The sequence below is a fragment of the Sorex fumeus genome, unplaced genomic scaffold, assembly GCF_029834395.1.
Source record: "Sorex fumeus unplaced genomic scaffold, SorFum_2.1 ptg000045l, whole genome shotgun sequence".
NCBI classification, from domain to species: Eukaryota; Metazoa; Chordata; class Mammalia; order Eulipotyphla; family Soricidae; genus Sorex; species Sorex fumeus.
The window spans coordinates 15,157,716-15,182,988 of NW_026606102.1; the positions used below are offsets into that span (position 1 = coordinate 15,157,716).

The 25,273-nt window shown below is 45.1% G+C and overlaps 1 protein-coding gene across 1 annotated transcript in view; it reads left to right on the top strand.

Annotated features, from left to right (window-relative positions):
* The window catches only part of RAB3B (RAB3B, member RAS oncogene family), a 66,551-nt gene that overhangs the window by 36,000 nt on the left and 5,278 nt on the right, over positions 1–25,273 (top strand). The window contains exons 3-4 of the mRNA XM_056122318.1: positions 14,120–14,238; positions 16,365–16,489. Coding sequence (XP_055978293.1) covers positions 14,120–14,238; positions 16,365–16,489 — 244 coding nt within the window. The remainder of the gene's footprint in view (positions 1–14,119; positions 14,239–16,364; positions 16,490–25,273) is intronic.

Below are 25,273 nucleotides of genomic sequence, written 5' to 3' on the forward strand. Positions count from 1 at the left end.
CAAACCACCTCCAGCTCAGCTATATAATTGGAGGCATGGCCTCTCTGGTTCCTGATGGAACTGCTTAACGGCCATGATCCCAGAGACTCAGAAACAAATCCTGAAACCCAACAGCTTTTGGCAGAAATGCGTCCTGTTCCTGCAGTAGGTTACTGGCACCGGACCACCCCAGGTGGGAACAGGTTTGGTGCCTTGGCTTGTTCCCCTGGTAGTCTGGTGGCCGCCATCTTCCAGAGGCCACTGGACAGTCAGGTTTGGGCCCACAATGACGAGACATGTGGGGCCTCAAGGGATGGGGGTGAAGCTGGCCCTTTTCTCCCCATCCCAATGAGACCCCGAGTTGCCACCCATGAACGGCCTCTCTGGCTCCTGATCAAGCTGCTTAATGGCCATGATCCCAGAAACTCAGAAACAAATCTTGGAACCCAGCAGCTTTTGGCAGAAATGGGTCCGGTCCCTGCAGTAGGTTATCGGAGCTGGGCCACCCCAGGTGGGAATAGGTTTTGTGCCTTGGCCTGTTCCCCCTGGCGCCATCCTTCTTTCCTCAGCTTTTGCAAAACCTGGCTCTCACCTGATTTTCCTTTCATCTTCCTGCCCTGTTCTGTCTCTTCCACTGGCCTTTTAACTGTTTTTTAGATTCTTCCCTTCCAAATTTCAACGAGAAACTTCCAACTGTCTGCTGGGCTTTTCTGTGTGAATGCCTCTGATGTGACTATAGTTGACTGTTACTTATGACCTACTCTGTCTTCACTGGCCTTAGCAGCACACAGCACTCAGCACCCAGCACCAGTCTGGGCACACAGCAGGTGCTTGAAAGAGGCCATCAGGAACGGTCTGGCATGGACAGATTTAGCGTTGTGCTATCAATCCATCTCCTCTTCATTCTTCCTGCTTCCAAATTGACAACAGCACCATTCACAGCATTCTGAGAAATCTCTCTGGGGAATTCACTTAATTTTCCACCTTCAGTAACCTTTATGTGACTCACCCAGCTCTTTATCAAGACAGGAAGAGGTAAGGGAAGAGGTGAGGGGGAGGGAGCCAGAAAAGAAAAGAGGCTTGGAACAAAATTATACTTAATATATCCCCAGGTCTTGGCAAGTAAAAGGAAATGAGAGTCAGGTCTCGTACTGAGAAATTGGTGTTGATAAATATAGAATTTTTGTTCAGGTAATTCATAGAAAATGAATTATTGATAAATATGTAGATAGTTGTTCAAGAAGTAATTGCAGAAATATCATTAGAAATGGTGATATACCATTTTTAATTATTGAATTTGTTTAAATTAAACTAGGATAATATTCAATTCTGCAAAGGTACAGTAAAATAGAAATTTTACTAGAGAGTAAAATTTCTCTCTTAAACCCAAAAGCTTTGTAACTTTCTGAGACCTGTAACTTTGTAACACCATTCTGAGAGATGGTGGAATCAGAGAGATGGTGGATAAGGCATTTGCCTTGTACATGGTCAAACAGGTTCGATCCCTGCCATTTCATATGATCCCCCTAGCACTGACAGGAGTGATTCCTGAGTGCAGATGCAGAAGTACTCCTGAGTATCATCATGTGTAGCCCTAAAGTTAAACAAAATAAAAAGATAAAGTAAATAATCTGAAACCTAGGAAAAGTTTAGCACTTTGCATAAGGTAAAAAAAAATGCAGCATGATTCATAATAGCACCAAATTAGTGGTAGTTTAATATTAGTTAAACTCTGGAGTGATAGCACAGAGGGTAGGGCGTTCGCCTTACAAGCGGCCAACATGGCTGACCCGAGTTCGATTCCTCCACCCCTCTCGGAGAGCCCGGCAAGCTACCGAGAGTATTCGATATGCCAGACACAGTAACAACAAAGTCTCCAATGGAGACGTTACTGGGCCCGCTCGAGCAAATCGACGATCAACGGGAGGGCCTTTACCTTTACCTTTGAACAATGGAAAACTAAGTTGGGTTTTTTTTTTTTAATGTAGGAGTACTGCTATTTATTCAGCCACTGATTAGCTGATTGAATTGGGCATGAATTCCACCTTACTTTTTTTTTCATTTTTCATAAGGTTTATTTATTGAATTTTATTTATTGAATCATTGTGAGAGCAGTTACAAAGCTTTCGGGTTTAAGTCTCGGTCATACAATGAAACATCCGTACCTTCACCAATGCCCATTCTCCACCACCAAAAACCCCAGTATATCCCCATCCCACACCCTCCCCCTACCTGTGGGGCAAATGATTTCCACATTACTCTCTCTCTACTTTGATCACATTCAATATTTTGACACCAGACCCACCATTATTATTTGGGATTTTACCCCAACACTCAGATCTGCTGGTAAGGCAACAGTAGACAATTTGTTTTCTATTGCTGGTTATGAATAACTTATGATGTTGCACGGCTGCAGTAGTGGTCACGTGATTTTGAAATTCCAAAATTCTAACACTTAAATCTGGAGGGATTTCTGCCAAGACCTGCTGGGTTCTGAGATTTATTCCTGAGTCTCTGGGATCATGGCCGTTAAGAGCTTGATCAGGCGCCAGAAAGGCCGTTCGTGGGCGGTGACTCCAGGTCTCCTTGGGATGTGGAGGAAAGGGCCGGCTCCACCTCCATCCCATGAGGACCCACATATCTCGTTACTGAGGGCACAAACCTTACTGTCCAATGGCCTCTGGAGGATGGCGGCCACTGAATTGCCTAGGTGAGCAGACGGAGGGACAGCACCCTTTCCCCCCTGGGGTGGCCCGACGACAGTAACCTACTGCGGTGACCAGACGCATTTCTGCCAAAAGTCACTGGGTTCTGAGATTTGTTTCTGAATCTCTGGGATCATGGTCATTAAGCAGCTTGATCAGGAGCCAGAGAGGCCGTTCGTGCCACAACTCAGGGTCTCGTTGGGGTGGGGAGGAAAGAGCCGGCTCCACCCCCATCACACGAGGTCCTGTGTGTCTCGTCACTGCGGGCCCAAACCTCGCAGTCCAGTGGCCTCTGGAGGATGGCGGCCTTCTTTCAGTGTGTGTGTGTCTGGGGAATGGTATCCTTGTTTTTTAGAGCACATTATTCACCCTTTTCTAGTTCACTCATTTCCCTGTTCATTTTCTATTTTTTGACTAACTGCCAGGTGGTACAGAAAAGAAAGGCCTGAAGCTACAGTGCACAGGAAATGGAGATGGGAGTGGAATCCTGTACTTGATGGGTGTGGTAGTATCTGCATATCAAAAATACATAGTGAAGACTTCAGCTCTGTCAGACATGTGGAAGAATGAAAGGAAGTCTTTAGGTCTTTAGTTTATCTGCTTGAAGCCAAATTGCATGTCCTTATTTTAGTGGGTATCTTGGATATCAGTTGTCTGAGAGGTTTGGAGTGATGAGTTTTTGAGAGTTTTTGTGTGGTGGAACAGGGTCCCAAACAAGAACTCAGGGTACTCACTGGCCCTCTGGGCTTCCAAGTCCCATCTGTGTGCCTGTCCTAGGAGATGTTGCATGAGTGGTCACTTATGCTCTAGGTGGTTTTGGGGAAGAATTACATGGTCTTACTCACAGGGAGCAACACTGGCTCGATAAATGTGAAATTGGTTCATCTTCTAGGGTCCCTTTGCTCTAGGAGTCTGTGCTCTGCTTTGACTAAAATAAATGCCTGATGGATCCAGAGAGATAGTACAGTGGATAAGGTGCTTGCCTTGCCCGTGGCTAACCTGATCAATCTCTGGCACCCTATATGGGCCCTAAGGCCCCATTAAGAGTGGTCCCTGAGTGCCGAGCCTGCCAGTTGCAGTCTCCAAACCCCAAGCAAACAAATAAATAAAGGCAAGCTCAAGTTATTCTGTGGAAGCCTAGAGGAATAATGACAGATTTTTTTCATTTTTTAAAATATTTTATTTTCATAAAGTTTCATGACAGATTTTGATGTTGGATCACCCCCAAATTTCCCAGAATAGGTGCCCTTGAGTTAGATCTCAAAGGTTTGATAGGAATGTGGTTGGCAGAGAAATGCTTTAGAATCTTCTGTGCAAGATTCTGGGGATCCCTTTCCTGCCCTCTTCTCTCAAGGACCCACTAAGTACTACCTCTTGTGTGATCCCGGGACCTCACAGCTCTTTAGCAATAAAGACAACAATTCATTATATGCCTCAGACAACACTGGATATAGAGTTGGCATATCTGGATTTGAGTCCTGACACAGCCTTAAAGTAAGTTGTTGTGTGACCTTATGAAAAATCACTTAACCTCTCTTGTTTCCCTACCTGTAAAATAATGGAGTCAGCCTGGATGAGTTGTAAGATTTATTTCTTTTGGTTCTAAAGAGTAATACAGGTAAAAGCTGAAATTTTCTTCTGCAGGAAAAAAAAATAATTTGCCTATGTCTCTTTCAAAAAAAATAGTAATACAGGGTCATTGAGGAATTTGTGAGATGATGCAACAGAAATGCTTATAAACTATAGGGTTCTTAACAGTTTACACTGCTAAGGACTGTAGCACTGTAGCACTATCCTCCCGTTGTTCATCGATTTGCTCGAGCGGGCACCAGTAACGTCTCCATTGTGAGACTTGTTACTCTTTTTGGCTTATTGAATACGCCCCAGGGAGCTTACCAGGCTCTGCCTTGTGGGCGGGATACTCTTGGTAGCTTGCCAGGCTCTCCAAGAGGGGCATAGGAATTGAACCCAGGTCGGCCACGTGCAAGGCAAACGCCCTGCCCGCTGTGCTGTCGCTCCAACCCACTGCTAAGGACAGATGGGCATAATACCAAGCCAGGGATTACTCACCCTTGAGTTCTCTGCTTCTCCCAGCTTCCTCAGAATCTACCTGAAAAGCTCTCTCCTTTTGATTTCCTTCCATATCTGCAGGCCACAGTGCCTCAGCTCCCATCGACAGCAGAAATAAAAAGGGCCTAGAGCCTAGCAGGTGTAGATTGGAAGTAGGGGCACCAGGAGACTCAAGCTGGGAATTCCCATTACCTGCCTCCTTGGTGCTCATCATCTGTCTTGTAGTGTGCCCTTTCCCCTAGCTAATCCTCATTCCTGCACTTCTATTTATTCCCTCTAGGCTCTGGGAATAAATAGAAGTGCAGGAATGAGGATTAGCTAGGGGAAAGGGCACACTACAAGACAGGTTTCAGGAATGGAAGGCCCAGAGAGAAGCAATTACCAGCTGTGTGACCTTCCCAGTCCTGCCGCTGTCATCAGCCTTCATCCCTTGTTCACAATATGGAACGGACCAGAAAGAGGAGGTGCTTTGTCTGATCTCACAGGCCATTTTATTTAGTCAATATTGAGTGCAAATGGGGTTTTGGTACAGAACCTATAGGCAGCCCTTGAGTTTCATTAACCCTCATTATTATTAATTACCTAATTGTATCAGGTGATATGATTAGGGGCCTGGACTTAGCTAAATATAAGGCCTAGTTGCAAGATGCTCATAATCCAGTGAAGAAGATAGATAAGTAATCCAGTCAAATAATACACACGATGCATGCAATAATAAAATGCCAAAGGACAAAAGGAGATTTTAGGAGGGGCAACTTTTACTTGAGGGAGCAACTTCAGAGAGACTGTGAGCTTTGATTAAGGTTATAAATTCTTAAATAGAAGGGGATTCCAGGCAAAAATCAGTATACTGGCTTAAGGCCCAGGGGTGTGAAGAAGCAGCTTATTTGGGAAATCACAAGTAGCTGGGCAAAGCTGGGACTTGTTGGTTCAGAAGAGGAAGGAGAAGGAAGAAGGAGGGGTGGTGGGGGGCGGAGGAGTCCTGGAGGATCTACATATTCTCCCGAGAAGCTTGGACTCTGTCATATGAGGTTTGGAAGATATTTAGATCAAGAGAGATGATGAGATGGTTTTAAAAAGATCCACCTGATGGTTAGTGTCCTCTGCCAAAAATGTTGCAGACACCCAACAAATCCATCCTTTCAATAAGTGCTGATTAGAAATATCCCACCTTGTGTGTCAGAGCTGTGCCAAGCACCAGAGGCACAATCGTCAGCAAAACCGGACATCCTGTTCTTGTGGCACTTGCAGTTTGGCAGGAGAGATCGACCTTAATTAAATAATTGCACAAATAATGCAGAGATTGGTTGGTGGGGCTGAGTGCTACTGAGCAGCGTGCAGTGCCAGGAAAGCCTGTCACGGGGACATCTGACTTTGCCAGGATGGCCAGGAAAGCTCCTCTGCTTAGCTGAGCCACGAAGGAAGAGTTGCCTGCGGAAGGCATGGGAAGCATCCAGGGGAAGGACCCACACCTGATTCCAAGCCCCACCTCTGAACACTTAACATCTAAGGGAAATGGGCATTGGAGGAAGAGCAGGAATATTGTCCAGCTGTATTTATTTTGACTTTGAACTTCAGGACCTAGCCAACACGGCAGAGAGTTGGTGCCCTAAGAAGGTTTGGGGGTGAGGGAAGGAAAATACTTCTTTTTGGGGGGGGGGTCACACCCAGCGATACTCAGGGTTAAGTACTGGCTCTGTACTCAGAAATTACTCCTGGCAGTGCTCGGGGGACCATATGGGATGTGGGGAATTGAACCCAAGTCAGCCACATGCAAGACAAATGCCCTCCCCGTTGTACTATCACTCCAGCCCCGGAAAATATTTTTGATACTTGAAGATTGCAGTAAGATTCCCCTAGAGTACTAAATATCTTCTTGGAATTGTTCCTCCCAAGATACTCTTTTTAAGTTCCCTTTCCTCTTTTGGTCACAATATTAATGGTCAATGTCTCTTTGACAGATTGTTTGAAACATCAGATGTGCTGTGAAAAGATCATTAATTTCTTGAAGCTGGAAGACCTTGTTTGATTGAAATCTCTTTTTGTCATTCACTATCTGTTGCCTCTTCAAACCTCAGTTGTCTTTTTTTTCCCCTGTAAAATGGGGATATTGGTTCTTCTATTATAGGATTTCCCTGGTATTAACTGAGATAATGAGGTATAAACTTTGTAAATCATAGAGTTAAACAAGCATAGGATTTAAATATTTAGAAGACTGCTGCCTAAGTGAAAAATTAGATTTATTCTGCGTTTCTAGAGAACAAAATTAAATCAATGGCTAGAAATGACCACATGCAGATTTCAACTCAGTAGATGAGAAAAATGTTCTACCCATGGAATGCATGGAATGGTGGACCATGTAAGATGGTGGGTACCCAGAACTGGAAACACTGGGGAGGAGAGAGAGAGAGAGAGAGAGAGAGAGAGAGAGAGAGAGAGAGAGAGAGAGAGAGAGAAGGAAAGTGACTGCCATAGAGGCAGCTTGGTGGGGGCATGGAAATGGGCATATTGGTGGTAGAAAATGTACACTGGTAAAGGGGTGTGCACTGTCACCGTAGCACTGTCCTCCCATTGTTCATCGATTTGCTTGAGCAGGCACAGTAACATCTCCATTGTGAGACTTGTTACTGTTTTTGGCATATCAAATACGCCACGGGGAGCTTGCCAGGCTCTCCAAGGGGGGGGGGGGGGCGGAGGAATCAAACCTAGGTGGCCACGTGCAAGGCAAACACCCTATCCACTTTTCTGCACTTCTGTTGTTTGTAAAACAGCCTCAATTTTTCAGTAAAATTGGCTGAGGCTTGTAAGATAAGGTCTTGCATTCTCTGAACTCTTATTTCACTTTAGTTTTAGGTTTTAGTATCGCAGCTCTTCCTAAAAGGAACAGATTCTTAAGTTAAAAAAATTTTCAACTTTAATAAGCATTAATATTCTTCCAATAGAAATTTAGATTGAGAAGTTTTGCTTTCTCTGTAGGCTCAACATTCTGATAAGAAATCTTTGTTTAGGGGCTGGAGTGATAGCACAGCGGGTAGGGTGTTTGCTTTGCATGCGGCCGAACTTGAGTTCGATTCCCAGCATCCCATATGGTCTCCTGAGCACCTCCAGCAGTAATTCCTGAGTGCAGAGCCAGGAGTAACCCCTAAGCATCACCAGGTGTGACTACCCACCCCCCCAAAAAAAATCTTTATTTAAACCTGGTCTTACAAGTTTTTTTGGCATATCACCTAGATATGTTTTTTGGCAAAAACACCTAGACCCTTTAAATTGCTGGACTGCATAGCACTCTGATCATCCCGTGATGATCCTGCTTCCCCAGGTCTAATTTCTACTACTGATTTTCACTCTGGCTCCAACACTCGAGTATTCCACACAGACGGACAGACAATGAACTGACTAAAAACACCACACGTATCTGTGCACACGTCTACAGTTGATCGATCGAACTGACCTTCAAAAATGGCAGGGAGAAAACTGATGGACTGAGAAAGGAAGGGTCAGTCCCCAAGGCAAAATTTGCTCTGTTGGCCGATTGGAACCTTGCCCCCCATTTCCCAGCCTGATCAGCCAGTTTCCTGCTTGTTAAAAATGGGTCAAAACATCTCCCCTCAATCATATGCTTATCTAATCTTTGATAAAGGTGCAAGTAATGTGAAGTGGGGTAAGGAAAGTCTCTTTAATAAATTGTGTTGGCATCACTGGACGGCTACATGCAAAAAATAGGCTCAGAACTCTGCCTAACACCATGTACAAAAGTAAGATCAAAATGGATTAAAGACCTCAACATCAGACCAGAAACCATAAGGTACATTGAAGATAAAGTTGGCAAAACCCTCCATGATATTGAAGCTAATGGTATCTTCAAAGATGCCACGCCACTGGCCGAGCAAGTGAAAACAGAGATAGATAAATGGGACTATCTTAAACTAAGAAGCTTCTGCACCTCCAAAGAAACAGTGACCAAAATACAAAGACAGTCTACAGAATGGGAAAGGATATTCACCGAATACACATCTGACAAGGGGTTGATATCCAGGATATACAAAATACTGGTTAAACTCCACAAGAAGAAAACATTCAACCCCATCCAAAAATGGGGCAATGAAATGAACAGAAACTTTCTCAAAGAAGAAATCCGAATGGCAAAAAAGCACATGAGAAAATGCTCTACATCATTAATCATCAGGGAGATGCAGATCAAAACCACAATGAGATACCATCTCACACCTCAGAGACTGGCCCACATTCAAAAGAACAAAAGCAACCGATGCTGGCGTGGATGTGGCGAGAAAGGGACACTCCTTCACTGTTGGTGGGAATGTCCACTGGTTCAGCCCTTCTGGAAAACAGTATGGACGATTCTCAAAAAATTAGAAATTGAGCTCCCATTTGACCCAGCAATACCACTCCTGGGAATATATCCCAGAGAGGCAAAAATGTATAGTCGAAGTGACATCTGCACTTGTTTGTTCATTGCAGCACTCTTTACAATAGCCAGAAACTGGAAGAAACCTGAATGCCCAAGAACAGATGACTGGTTAAAGAAACTTTGGTACATCTACACAATGGAGTACTATGTAGCTGTTAGAAAAGATGAAGTCATGAAATTTACATACAAGTGGTACAATACGGAAAGTATCATGCTAAGCAAAATGAGTCAGAAAGAGAGGGATAGACATAGAAAGATTGCATTCATCTGGGGGATATAAAGTAACAAAGTATGTGATTAATACCCAAGAATAGCTGAGATCAGCACCAGGAGGATTACTCCATAACTTAGAGGCCAGCCGGGTATCCTAGAGGAAAGGGCAGTTCAGATAGAGAAGGGAGCACCAAATAAAGGATGTTTGGAGGATCCTCCCAGGAGGGGAGATGCATGTCGAAAGTAGACTATGGACTGAACATGTTTGCCACTCAATGCCTCTTTTGCAGACCACAACACCCAAAAGGAGAGAGAGAACACAGGGGATTGCCCTGCCACAGAAACGGGGGATGGGGGGATGGGGGTGGGAGGGATATTATCCGTGGTGGTGGAAAATGGGCACTGGTGGAGGGATGGGTATCTGATCATTGTATAATTGAAACCAAAGCACAAAAAATTGTAAATCTACAACTGTAAAAAAAATAAAATAAAATAAAGGGAAAAATGGGTCAAAAAAGAGTTTTTGTTGATATAAACTGGCAAAATAAACTATGACAAAGTTGTTGAAACCTAAGGTGGTTAGATGTTACCATATTTGATCAAGGCTAGATTTGAGGCTGGGAGCTAGTATCTTCTTATCAGACATGGGGATAGGCTGCCTTAGCGACACACTTTTTTGTTTCTGATATCAAATAGTTAATCATATGATCTTGCATTTTCCTGCCTCCTCTGCTTTGATAATCCCATTTCTTTTGTTACCTGCAAAGATCTGACTGCAAAATGGTCTGGTAATGCAAACTGCCATTCACTGGATATCTTTCCCTGTGCTCTAGCTTGTACTCAGGCCACGTGGTGTTACAGAGGTCAACAAGACGTTCCTTTTTAAAACTATCTAGCTGGAGGCTCTTCCAATGTTTCAATAAGCAACCCAAAGGAGAATATTTGGGTATCGATGTAGAATTTCCCTTATCTCCTAAATGCCAGCAATAACCAATTGAAAGAAAGAAAAAAAAAACTAAAATAGGATAATTCCTTGGCAAGCTCTTCTCCTGGTAATTTCTCCCATGGGGCTCTGTCCCCTTCTGCCTGAACTGCTATGGTTCTAGAGGGTTCCAGTGCAGACATGACCACAACTGCATGCCAGCTTATCAGAAATGAACTGTTGTGGTAAAGGGGTGAAGAAATTTTTTTAAAAAAGAACCTCTGATCACATGACCAAACTATTGGAGTCTGCAGCCCTTGACTTCCAGATCCATTAAGCCAATACAATGAATAAGTGGGCTCCTCTTATTAGTGCAATGAATAAGTGGCCTCTCTTATTAGAATACTATGGGATAAACTGCCTTTTTGAGGTGGGGTGGGAGGAACCAGAAATATGGGTGGGTTGTGGTCTTTGTTAAAAATGCACAAGCTCTGGTCAAAGAATAGAATTTGCGTCCTTAAAGGACTTGTGATTCTAGCAATTTCCTTAATTCATTCTGTTAAATTTTTTCAGTAAATCAATATATAAAATGGCAATTCAGACTTGTCCTGGTTTGTACTGATAAAACAATGAGGAGAAATAATACAATATAAGGGAATCCTGGAAGGAGTGCAGGCTGTGGATGCAGACAGCCCGAGTCTGAAGCTCAGTCTGCCACAAGCTGGGCTCCAAGATGTTAGGCAAGTTATTGAACTCTTCTTCATCTGTAGGCAGAGATAACAATATTTCAAGGGTATGGGCTGGAGTGATAGCACAGCGGGTAGGGCGTTTTCCTTGCACGTGGCCAACCCGGGTTCGATTCTCAGTATCCCATATGGTCCCCCAAGCACCGCCAGGAGTGATTCCTGAGTGCAGATCCAGGAGTAACCCCTGAGCATCTCCGGGTGTGACTCCCCCCACAAAAAAACCCACAATATTTCAAGGGTATTTGGAAAGTTAAATAAAATTTTTAAAATGCCTCATATTGTGCCTGACACAGCAATGCTCAACCAGCCGTTTTCTTTTGTTACTACACATAATAAGTGAGCTCCCACATTGGAAAGGCATATTGGAGGGCTGGCACACAGACTCCGTCAGCTGCTGTGGCCCTGCCCGTGTGTCTGCCTGCCACACTGGCAGGGCTGCTGGGGCCAGGACAGTGGCTTGCTCACTGTCTGCTCCATTCTGGGACATGAAGCACTGCCATGTGAAGAACTTAATGACTGTTTAGTGGAAGTGAATTGATTACCGTTGATGACACGGGCTCCTGCCTCGAGTAGCCAGTGAGTCATGTGCCTTCTCCTCCTTCCTGTCTCCTCTTTCTATTTCTGACTCTCATCAGTGGGAGAGGAATCAACGTTTATCAAAGTGATTTTAAAAATAAAATAGAATAGACTGAGAAGCTATTTTCCGGGCTCCTTTCCACTGAGTCCGGGATACTGAGAGCAGGGCTGTTGTTTCTTCCAATCCTGCCTTCTCCTATGTGAAATATCAACACCGTCATAGGAGCAGCAGCTTTATGAAACATTATTTTTGAGAGGGGAGTGGAGGGAGAATGCATACACTTGTGGTGCTTAGGAGCTATTCCTGGCTCTGCCTCAGGGAGCCATATGTGGTGCTGGATATTCAAACCAGAGTCCACTGCATGTAAGACAATCTCTTAGCCACTTTGCTCTCCCTCCCTCTGGAGCTTGAGTGAGCACCTACTATGTTCCTGATGCTCTGCCAACCTCTACCTATCATATTCCTCATGCAATCACTTTCTTCAAGACTGGTATTATCCTCCCCACTTTACCAATGTGGTTAATTAAAGCCTAAAAAAAGCTAAAAAGTAATTGAAATACTCAAAAGTCCTGTGTTTGAGTCAGATATTATAAAGTCTATTTCAAAAACATTGTTTAGTTATAAGTATCCTATAAACTAGGCATTATGATTCCCACTCTAGATGTGAGAAAACTGAAACTCAGAGTTGGAAAACAAAACCAAAAGGAACCTAGTTAGTACAGAGGTTAAGGCTCTTGTCTTGCATGTAGCCAACCCTGCTTCAATCCCCAGAACCACAAATGGTCCCCCAAGTACCCCCCCATGGTTCCCTCCCGAGCACAGAGCAGGAACAGTCCTTGAGCACCAGGGTGTGGCCCAAACACCCTCCTCCCCACCCCCACCCCACAAAGAAAAAAAAAGAAAGAAAAAATCCAAGCGGTCCAAAGTCACTGTTGATGAGGGGCCAGAGTGGGGAGTCAGACCACGCTGTGCTGAGCTTCTGTGCTCCTCCATTTTCTTTCTACACGCCATTTGCTCCTCTTTGAGAGAAGTGTCATATTGAGACAGGCTGGCGCAAGCCCTGGGCTGGTTTGAGTGGAGGGAAATTGCACATGGCAGGAAATACATCAGTTCAAGCTGGCCAGAGACCAGGAGACGGGGCCGGCTGTAGGGCTTGCGCGAGAGGCACAGGAGCAATATCTGATGCCTCTACAGCAGGTTGGAGGTGTCAGGAATGATTCTAAACAGGGAAGATGCCGCCACCTTCTGAACCTTCAGAAAGACTTTCTGAGGAAGGCGTTGTTCTGATTCCCATTTTATAGAAGAAACAAAAAACCCAAAAGACAAATTGGCCAATATTACATATTGACATATATGTATCATGTATAACTTTTTTTTTTTTTGCTTTTTTGGGTCACACCCAGCGATGCTCATGGGTCATTCCTGGCTCTGCACTCAGGAATCACTCCTGGCGGTGCTTGGGGATGCCAGGGATCGAACCCAGGTTGGCTGCGTGCAAGGCAAACGCCCTACCTGCTGTGGTATCGCTCCGGCCCCCATGTATAACATTTTAATGAGCCATCTGAGGGAATGTTAATGCGTGCTCAAGCATTGCACATTCCAGAATTGTAATGATGCAGAGAAGATGGCTGGTTCCTCAGTCAGGACTGGACTTTGTAAAGCAAACACACTGGCGTGCTTGTAATGCTTTGCTGTAGGTTTAATTTTGCTTATTTACTTATCTATTTGACTTTCTGACTAAATTGTGAACTGCTTGAGAAAGGAATTATTTTAGTCATTTTATTTTATTTTATTTGGTGCCAGGCAATTGAACTCAGGATCTCCTACATGCAAAACATATGCTGTACCACAAAACTACATCTCTGACCCATTAGAATGAGATCTTAGTCATTTCAAAGTAAATATGCTTTGAGTTCAGATGTACTGAACCAAGTTTCCCTCCAAGACAACAAGGTGTGAGCTTGTCTATCTCTCTCCATCCTCACCTCTGATGGGAATTATTATTTTAAAAACAGGTAGTGCCAGGGTGGGGTTCAGAGTGATAGTACAGCTGGTAGGATGCTTGCCTTGCATGTAAACAAAGCGGTTTCAATCCCTGGAACCCCTTATGGCATTCTGAGCCCCATCAGGAGTGATTCCTGAGTAGAGAGCCAAGAGTAAACCCTGATCGTCGCTAGGTATGGCTTTAAGAACAAAAACCAAAACCAGGTTAAACACTTTGTACATAATAATAATCTGTTCACAGTTCTTCTACAAATTGTTCATTCTTTTAGCCCATTTTTTTCTATTGGTTTTGGTTTTTAAATTCTTTTCCTATGAATTTCTGTGGGGTTTTAGAACAAGTATTCTAGTCAATACAGTGTAAGATACATAATAGGCTCTCCTTAAATAAACGTTGAATTATTAGAATGTCATGCTAAGCACTTTGTGGATGGTGAGGCAGATATTTCAGATGCCAGCTCTCCCATCTCTCCGCAGGACACGGCTGGTCAGGAGCGGTACAGGACCATCACCACAGCCTATTACCGGGGAGCCATGGGCTTCATTCTGATGTATGACATCACCAACGAGGAGTCCTTCAATGCTGTCCAGGACTGGTATGAGCTTGCTCCTTTCTTCATTCCTTCATTCTGCAGACTCTTTGTGCAAACCTCTGTGTGCTTGACCCTCTGCTGTGTCCTCTGGAAATCTGGGAGCTTTAGACTTACCTTTTGTTTCCTGAAAAAGTTGATCCCTGGGCCCTCAAGGACCCCAGGCCACATCCAGGCCAAGTTTGTATGGATTTGACTCACAAAGAAAATCAGCACAATGCCCCACAATACAACATCTGAACAACTTCTCTCTCTTCCTGGTGCAAAACTTACAGGGCAGGAGGTGGTATGGGGGTGATGGGTGAGCAGAAGGCCTTGTGCCCCTGGTCCAAGGCAAGGTTGAGGATAGCAGAAAGAGAGGCTGGTGACTGACCAGGAACAGGCTGGTTTCCTGCTCCCTTTGACTCCATGGTTACCCTTTGAGGACTTTACTCCCAAGGAAGAGTTGCTGCCACCCTGTGAGGGACTTTGGGTGTCTTGGAGACTTGAGCTGGAGTAACTTTGCAGGCTTTCTACTATACCCCTGTTCTGAACAGCAGCTCCTGTGCTACGGGGCAGGCGTCTATCAGTTCTAGTGGTCTGTATTCTAAGCATCTAGGTTATCCTCTTCTTCCTTTCTCTCCTTTCCTTTAACAACTCTTCCCTGCAGTTTCCTCCTTTTTCCTCTTTGTTCCTTTTCCTCCCTCCCTTGTTCTCCCTTTTTTCCCCGCCTCTTCCTTCGAGTCATCATTTTTCTGCCTTCTTCCCCTTCATCCCTCCCTTCCCACCTCCATGGCAGAAGGATTGGTTCTTTACATATCTCGATGCTGCTCCGTGACCTCCTTCTCTTCTCCCTCAGCCCCTGTTCTTTCTGCCTCAGGGACACAGTGACTTGAACACCTGGTGACAGTTCCTCCAAGAATAGCCTGAGTTGCTAATCTGGGAGCAGAGTGGATGAGGAAGGGGACAGGTAGAGCAGCTGGGGGAGATGGGGAAGGTCGGCTCCAGTTACCTGCCTTCAAGACAGAATATCTCTCTTCCAAGCTGTGGTCTTTGAGCTTTGTCATTGGGAACCTTCATCCCCGCCCAGCTCAGAGCCCAGCATGGAACCTGGCCCTTTGCCAGCCCGTAACAAGTGATGGTGGAGTGAACTTGTGGGAGTGGGCTCAGCTTTAGGATCAATGGTGATGGTCCTGGCTGGATGGCTGTGAGCACCTAACTGAGGGACCCACCACTTGACTCACCCAGGAGCCAGAGAAGCTTTGTTATTAGGACATACCCAGTGATACTTAGGAATTACTCCTGTATCAATTGCTTGGGGATTACTCCTAATGGTGCTCACATAACTTTGTGGTTCCAGGGATTAAACCCAGGCCCTCTGCATGCAAAGATTATGCTCAACCCTTTGGGCGTCTCCCCAATCCTCACACTCCCAGATAAGGTTTTTAAGAAAGGATATGTCAGAGCTGGAGAAATAGTATAGCAAATAAGACTTTTGCCTTGCATATAACCAACCTGGGTTTGACCTTTGGCATCCTACTTGGTCCCCTGAGCACCACTAGGAGTAATTCCTCAATGCAGAGCCAGGAGTAACCCGTGAGCATTGCCAGTTGTCGCCCCCAAAGAGGATGTATCAGGGCTGGAGAGAGAGGGAGTACAGGGGTGAAGCCACGTGCATTACCTGGAGTCAACCCTGAATCAATTCTTAGCAGCCCTGAGCACTGCCGGGTGTAGCTCTAGAGGCCCGTTGGCTCTGCTGCAGTCGTCCACGTGAGCCCGAGCATACAGGGCCCAAGCAGTGTCGCACGCATAGGCTGGCTTGGTTGGGACATTGCTTAGGAGACACTTCTCAAGTGTTCAACAGCAGCAAAAAGACAGACATTTGCGAAAGAGCTCTCAGGGCAGGGAAGAGAGACAGGCCTCTGCACTGGAACCACCAAAATGCTGGGAGAGGTTTGCACCTGGGGCTCAGGGCTCAGCATCTGGGCAGTGAGCAGGGAACATGGTTCTCTGTGTCCGTCCATGGCTGGATTGATTTTCAGTAACTCAGTGCTGCTGGCCCCGTGGAAAGGAAATTGCTCCTCGGAGCAGTGCAGAGTCCTTTCCCACCTGGGCTGGTGTCTCTAATGCCTTCTCTCTTCTTCTCTCTTTAGGGCTACTCAGATCAAGACGTACTCCTGGGACAATGCGCAGGTCATCCTGGTGGGGAACAAGTGTGACATGGAGGAAGAGAGGGTGATTCCCACTGAGAAGGGCCGGCTCCTTGCTGAGCAGCTTGGTATGTGCCTGACACATGTGAGTGGTATATGACTGAGCTGTGTGTGAGCATGTGTGAGATATGCACACAGGAGTGTGGAACAGAAGGGATAGGCATGTGTTTGTACTTGTGACATTAAGGGAGAGCTGTGACTGTAAATCAAGATCCTATGTGCTCTGCGTGTTTTATTTTACATTTGTCCTAAGTACATGTGGGGCTCTGTGCTGGTTTTTAGGTAGTTCACTATTTATGAACAGGGATACTTTGTTACATTAAATATGTAAGTACAAATTTATTATTGAACCTGACTTAGAGTTCTTTTCAGAAACTTCTTCTGCAGAGGATTTGAAGTGACTTATAAAAACTATTATAGGACATCAATAAATCAGCAGTGTGTGTGGAGGGGGTGGTATAGGTGTATATCCAAACCAAACCAGAGTCAGCAACACTGGAAACATGAAATCCAAACTACAACAACCAAATTTTAGAATGTGCCTGTCAAGGAAGCAGGCCAGGGGATGGGAGGGAACCTGGGAACAGTGGAGGAGGGAACTTGACACTGATGGTGAGATTAGTGCTAGAATATTATATGTCTAAAACTCAACTATCAGGAACTTTGTAGATCTTGATTCTTTAATAAATTTTTTTAAAAAATCAATGATGGAGGCCAGGGGGTCAGTGCTGTGGAGAGGGTGTTTACCTTGCACACAGCCGACCTGGGTTCAATCCCTGGCATTATATATGGCCCCCACACCCCACCAGGAGTGATTCCTGAGCACAGAGCCAGAAGTAAGTGGGGAAACACAGCCAGGTGTGACCCCAAAACAAATTAACAAAAATCAACAACAACACAAAAAAATGGAAATGAAAGGTTTCACACTTTCAGGGACAGAGATAGTAGACTGGTATGGACCTTGCTGGCATATGACTGACTCTGATTTGATCCCCAGCACTGTCCATGGTTCCCCGCACCCAGCCAGGAGTGACCCCTGGGCACAGAGTCAGGAGTAGACCCTGAACAATACCAGATGTGACCCCAAATCAAAACAAAACAAAACAAACAAACGAACAACAGAACCCTAAAAGAGTGTGTTTCATTCTGTTCTCTATTGGGTCTCAACATAAGATCACGTCAGAGAACCCATCCCTAAGATAGATGCGTGCTCTGCCGAGCTTCCACTCAGTCCAGGCTGTAGGGGCTTAGTAAATAGGGGGGTTGGGTTGTCTTGGGTCTCACTGTTCTCCCCCCATCCCAGTCACTGAGGATTATCCAGAAAGTACCTCCACTATCAGTGGTTCATAGAATAGTAAAGATGGGGTGCAGCACCCTTGGCTGATGTCAAGCTCTCCCTTTGTACTTCAACCCACGGACCCACCAGGGACTCCAGCATCCCCAACTTCGATGGGAAGTTTGGAGTGTTCTCTTCTGTTCCCCACACCCATGTCCATGCAGTTGGTGAGCCCCGCCGCTCTCCAGACAGCTCAGGCTTTACATCTTCTGCCTCCCTAGAGCTCCTTCGCTCTCATGCGTCCTTATTTATTGTTCCTATCCCCCAAACTCCTGAGAACAGGAAATGAGTCTTGTTTATCTTTGTACACACAGTGCCTAGCGTGCAGTCTGGCCCCATAGAGACTCTGCCAAAAATTTTTTTTTTATTTTGATTAAATTTTATGATGTCAGCTTCTTTATTTTCCTTCAGTCTGTTCCAGACTCCCTGAGGTCCCCTGTGAGGCCAGGTACTGGGCTGTGAAATTCGATGCGCACCTTGTCTGAAGGGCAGAAACAGTGCCAGAGAGATGTGTTGGGATGTGGCCACAGAAGACAAGGCAGATTCATCGGGGTTCAGAGGCCATGAAGCCCTGGCAAGACTTGAGGACAAATAGGAGCAGGCATGTGTGGAAGGGAGGCCGGGGAGGCAGGCCGTCCAGGCAGGAAACAGCAGAGGCAAAGGCAAAGGCAGTGTTAGGAGCTCAGGGACCTGTAAGTGGGTGTGAGCCTCGGGCAGTGTGGAATGTGCAGAATGATTCCAATGGTATATTCAAATGTATATTCAAATATATATATATTGGGGCTAGGACTGTACTTCAGGTGGCAGAGCACATGCCTTGTATATGTGAGAGCCTGAGTTCAATTCCCTGTACCATATGTGTTCCCCACACCCAGCATTGCTGGGTGGGCCGCTCCCACCCCCCCCCCCCCCCCAAAAATCCCCTGAAATGAAACATATAGCCAGCACTTACAGGTAAATAGGCCTCCATTGCTAAAAGATGGGTTCATTCTGTGTTAGGAAAAAATATAGTCAACATTCCAAGTTTTTATGACTAAGGTTTCCCACCCCCTGCCGGTTTGGGAGCATTTCCCTGTGGCTCTCAGGGATTTCTCCTAACTCTGTGCTCAGAGGTCACTTATGGCGTTGCTTGGGGTGCCATCTCCAGTGCTGGGAGACCGAATTAGAGTGGTTGATTGTGTGCAAGGCAAGAACCTTACACACTATACTCTTTTATCCAGGCCCATGACTAAGATTTTTCAAAGTGTGACTTGAATAAATATTCAGTGTTTACCTCATGCCACGCACTATTAAAGTATTACTTGTTTTATCAGTTTTTTAAAAGAAACACACCGTCCTCCCATTGTTCATCGATTTGCTTGAGCAGGCCCAGTGACATCTCCATTTTGAGACTTGTTGTTACTGTGTTTGGCATATCGAATACGTCATGGGTAGCTTGCCAGGCTTTGCTGTGCAGGTGAGATACTCTCGGTAGCTTGCTGGACTCTCCAAGAGGGGCGGAGGAATCGAACCTGGCTCGGCCAGGTTGGCTGCACGCAATGCAAATGCCTTACTGCTGTGCTATCACTCCAAATTAATTTAAAATTTTAAATTAAAAAAAGAAAAAATAGAATAAATGTCATTGAGGACAAAAAAGTTTAAAAAGTGAAGTATAATTCATTTTAATAGAGTGGTAAAACCCTCTGAAATATGTACCTTTATTATTTCTAAGTTGCTTTTTTTTTTCGACAGATAAGAAAATTGAAGCTTGGGGAAGTTTAGTAACTAGCATAAGCCCACACAGTGGAGAAAGAGTCAGAATTTTTATTTGTTTGTTCGGAGCCACACCCTGGGGTGTTCGGGGGTTTCTTTCAACTCAGTGCTCAGGGGACTCCCAGTGGTGCTCAGGGGACCATGTGCTGCCAGGAATCAAGCTCAGGAGCCCCATTTGCAAATAAATGCTCCAGCACTTTGAACTATCTCCAGCCCCATGAATCAGACTCCTAACCCAATCTAAAGTGGAGGAGGTAGCTCAAAGGGCTGGGGTACGAGCTTCACGTGTGGGACTCTGGATTTGAGCCCTTGGCACCACATGGTCCCTTAGACACTACCTAGTGATCCCTGAGCACAGTTTGGGGAGAGTACTGCCCAGTGGGACCTAAAAAACAAAAGCAAAATAACTCTGAAAAATGAGGTTCAGAAAGAGTACGTAGCTTGCTTAAGATTACCCAACAAGTGGCAGACTCAGTGTAGATTTATCAAATTTAAGCAGGGACACAAAGTGAGATTAAAATGTAGCTTTCAGAGGCCCTTGAAGGCCATAATGAATCAGATTGGAGAACTCAGATAACCCATCTGTCTATATAACTACCTCCACTTTCCACTCTTGCTCAGCACTCCTGCCTACTTATTCCCTCTCTTTCTAGACAGCGAGAGTCGCAGAAGTTATGTCTAATTTGTTTCATTATCTCACAGTCCCAGAATAGGATAGCTACTCGTTTGTCATACGTTTGTTCACTTATTCATTAAAAAATTTTAAAATTTTATTTTATTGGGTTTTGTGCCACACCCAGCAGTGCTCAGGGCTTACTCCTAGTTCTGTGCTCAGGAATCACTCCCGACTGATTCAGGGAACCATATCAGGTGCTGGGGATCACACCCAGGTGAGCCATGTGCAAGGCAAGTATCCTACAATCTCTTCTATTGCCCCAGCCCCTGTAAGATTCTGTCTTGACACCTAGAATATAACAATGTACAAAAAGAGTTCAGACCCTTCCAATTTTGGAACTAATAGATAATGATACATTAAACACACACAAATACAAATAAACATTTAATGTGTAAACGGGTGAAATATATGGTGTGAGAATTACATATCAGTAAAACTTTTGTTTTGTTTTGGGGCCGTACCTGACTGTACTCAGGTCTTATTCCTTGTTCTGTGCTCAGGAATCTTATCAGGCTTGGGGAACCATATGGGGTGCCAGGAATCAAATTCAGGTTGGATATGTGCAAGGCAAGTGCCCAAGTGCCCTATTTGCTGTACTATTATTACTCTGACCCTCAATAAACTCTTGAACATTGTGGTAAGCTCTGCCTTGGTTATGACTAATTATGCCAAATGACAAAATGACAAATCAAACTAGATGTAATAACATAATAGAATTTAGGGGATGGAGAGATAGCTCACAAGGTAGAGTGCCTGATTTGCATAAGGGGGCTCCAGATTTGATCCCTGGTCCATGTGGTTCCCTAAGCACCTGGACCTACAGTAGTCTCTGAGCATCTATGAGTGTGACAAAAAAACAGACAAACAAACAAAAAACCCTAACATTTGGGGCCAGAGAGATAGCTCAATAGGCTGAACTCATTCTTTCTGTGAAGGAGGTCAGGGTCCCATCACTACATGGCCCCCCAGGCACCCCCTCAGCTCCAGAAATAATCCTGAGCACGACAGGGTATGACACCCCCCAGATTATTAGCATCTATAACTGGAGAGAGCCCTCCCCACCCCAAGGGACCCAGCCCCGGCAGCCGACCTCCACTACCACCAACCACCACCACGCTCCAGGCCACTTTCCAGACCACATGGCCGCAAAGCAGCCGTGCGACACATTATGAGACCTATTTATGCCTCTCGGAGAGCCTGGCTATCTACCGAGAACATCCTGCCCACACGGGCAGAGCCTGGCAAGCTCCCAGTGACATATTCGATATGCAAAATACAGTAATGACAATAGGTCTCATTCCCCTGACCCTGAAAGAGCCTCCAATCATTGGGAAAAAAACGAGTGAGAAGAGGCTGCTAAAATCTCAGTGCTGGGAGGGATAGAGACATTACTGGTGCCCGCTTGAGTAATTTGAGGATCAATGGGATGACAGTGATACAGTGATAACTGGAAAGTTCAGTCTTCCTAGGTTCAGTTATACTCTCCATATTTTAGCTGTATTCGTATTCAGCCTCTTTTTATGGCCAGACTCTGCTTGGGGAATTGGTGGATGCTCCAGATTTTTATCTGCGAAATGCCACTTCTCTCTGCCATCACTACATCCCAATCTCAAGGGGAGCTGGAGATTGCCTCCCCTCGCCCCAACAAGAGCCACATGCCTGTCCCACAAATGCGGGGGGCAAACTGCAAGTTCCACTTCTACCACAATTCTTTAAAATAGAGGGTCCTGGGACCAGAGTGATAGTACAGTGGGTAGGACATTGCCTTGCATGTAGCTGACCCGTGTTTGATCCTCAGCATCCTACATGGAACTCCGAAAACTGCCAGGAGTAATACCTGAGCTCAGAGTCAGGAGTAGCCTCTGAGCATTGCCTGGTATGGCCCAAAAACAAACAGAAAAATAGAGGGTCTCAGCTTGAAGAAATGATGGGTAGATCAACATAACCTCAATCTACCTCAAGTACAATGAAGAAAGTGAAAGCAAGAACCTAATTTTATACGCAAGAGTAAAGAGTTTCTGAGAAAATAACACCTCAGCTGAGAATTAAAGGATGAGAAGAAAGTTGGCAAGGCCAAGAGAGGCCTGCAGGGAGAGGGAATGTACCAAATCAGTAATGGTCCTGATGTGGGTTAGTATCAGGAGCATTCAGAATGAGAGAAGGCCATGCCCAGGGGACTGCCAAAGTAGTATGACCTGAGAGTGGAGAGGTAGGTAGTGGCCTACTGACCAGAATCTGTGGATTAGGTTCAGAATTTAGCAAGAGTGCAGAGTGAGAGTTCAGTGGCTAGGGCATTTGCCTTGCGTGCAATGGACCTGGGTTTGATCCCAGCATCCATATGGTCCCTTAAGCCCACCAGGAGTAATTCCTGAGCTTAGAGCCAGAAGTAAGTCCTGGGCATCATCAGGTGTGCCCCATTTCCTACTAAATAAATAAATAAATATTAGCAAGGGTGTGATTTGATCTGGTGACAAGGAGGAAGAACACCAAGCCTTCCTCATCTCCATGCCAGTCCCTCCCTCTGCTCTATCAGCTCTTACGAAAGTTCTTACATCCTTTTGTTGTTGTTGTTCCTGTGCCACACTTGATGGTGCTCAGGAATTACTCCTGACTCTGTGCTTAGGGATCACTCCTGGCAGGCTCAGGGGACTATGTGGGATACCAGGGATCGAACCCAGGTCAGCCACATGCAAGGCAAACGCTCATCCACTGTACTGTCACTCCAGCCCTCTTGCATCCTCTTGTTTGTGAGGTAGTGCCATTCTACTTACATGGCTTGCAGCGAGCATTAACATTGCGGGAGTCCGCACAACTGACCTTTTCTCTTCTCAGAGTTCCTGGGACCCAGGTGAGACTTTCAAGACACCGAGGCAAGTAGATCTTTGAGAAATGATGGAGGAGTTTCAGGCACTCCTGTTTCAGGAATTCTGCATGATATTTTAGGGTGTTGTCTCATTTTTGTGCCTCTCAAAAAGCAACTTCTGGTCACTTCCCTGACTGGGAATGGTCTGATCAGAGCATAGGGAGGTTCTCTACATTTCTGCCTTTAAGAGAAAGACCTCTTCAAACCAGTTTCTCTCTCTCTCTCTCTCTCTCTCTCTCGCTCTCTCTCTCTCTCTCTCTCTCTCTCTCACACACACACACACACACACACACACACACACGGAGGAGAAGCTCCATAGTCATGTCATGATTGTTTCACACACTCACTATTCAGCACTCAGATACAACAGACACTTGGAGACTTAATTTGGGTGTTTAGTTTGGATGAATTTCTCAACAAATTCATTTTGGATTGAGACAAACAATTGTAACTTTGTTTCACTGGGTCTGGTTTCAGAGACTTAGTTGGTGTTGATAATAACAGATTTTGGTGCAGAAACATCCAGTTGACAGTGTGCTGTCAAGACAAATCTCTTGTGTCCTTCCCAGTGGCATTGACATCAATTCTATTATATTGAAAAACAGAAGCTAAGTCAGGCCACTTGTGTTCTCTTGAGCTTTATGAGTTGTATCACAAGACCCTGTCTTTATCTTTTCACTATAAGACTATGTACTTTTCCAAGCCAATATGTAAGAGGTGGTTAGGCCTCAAACTCAGTATTTGTGTTCAGAATATTAATGTTCCCATTATAACAACCGATGGTGTTTCCCCCAAAGTTTGACATAGTTTCTCTTCTACTTTTCATCCCCAGTCCTAGAATTAGTCAGATTTCTTTAGAGTATGTCACAGTAGCATGGTATCTGAGTCAGGAGTTCAGATAATAAAAGTTGATTTTTCACTCACAGTACACACCAGTTCATTTTTGACCATGGAGCTCATTTTGTCCTGGGTGCTCCAGATCCCTGCCATAAAAGATTCTACAGGCAGTTTTGCTCTGGACATCCTCAGTAATTAGTCTGAATTTTCTAAATGCACTTCATCCTTCTGCTGATCAACAAAGCTCACTTCTAATACACGACTTTTGAGGCCATCAGATAAAACGTTGGTTCCTTGAGTTCTGATGACTAGTGTTCTCCCAATATTTCTTATGTTAAAAATTTCTGGTGCTTTCACATCATACCAGTATTCTTTTTTCTCTTGATTTTGGGGCCATTCCCAGCAACACTCTGGGGTTACTCCTGGCTTTGCACTCAGGAATCACTCCTGGCAGTGCTCAGAGACCATATGGGATGCAGGGGATGGAATCCGGGTTGGTCACGTGAAAGGCAAGTGCCCTACCCACTGTACTGTACTTCTAATTTCATACCAATATTCTTTTTTTTTCTTTTTTGGGTCACACTCAGAGATGCACAGGGGTTACTCCTGGCTCATGCACTCAGTAACTACTCCTGGTGGTGCTCAGGGGACCATATGGGATGCTGGGAATCGAACCCGGGTCGGCTGCATGCAAGGCAAATGCCTTACCCACTGTATTATCACTCCAGCCCCCATACCAATATTCTTTAGAAAATGGATCAGCCATTTTCTTCTTGGCTCCTTTTTTGTCACCTTTTATAGACACTATTTCTGCTAACTGCCATAATGCTGCTCAGAGAGCCAAAGGGCTCTTAGTTTAATTTTTAATATCTCCCCTTCTCTTCCCTCTGTTGTTTTGCTGCTGTGATGAGTGGGGGTTGCAAACACTTAATTGTAGTGCTCACACACTTGGGTGTGGTGCTCCTCAATGCTCTCACACACCTGATTTTGGTTTCCAAAGCTTTGTACCAGAGATTCAATGTTTTGTTGAAACACCAGGGATCCCAGTGGTAGAGCCATCAAATGACACTCAGCTTATGAGGCATTACTGGGGATTAAACTTGCAGCCTGGGGGAATAAATAAATAAACTGGAGACCTCATGCCTGTAAGGCAGGTGATGTATCACCGAACCGTTCTTAGGGTTCATATTCCCTCTGGCTTACATTTTAGGAATAGTTTTCATTTTCCTATTGGAATTTGAACGGTGTGGCAGCTACTATGAGCCAACATAGGAGAGGTCTGTTGTTTGTTCTGAGTGGGAGATGGATGGGGAAAAGAAAAGGGAGCATTCTGGAATCAGTAGTTCTATAGATGAGTAATGAAAATGATCCAGAGTCGGAGCCAGACA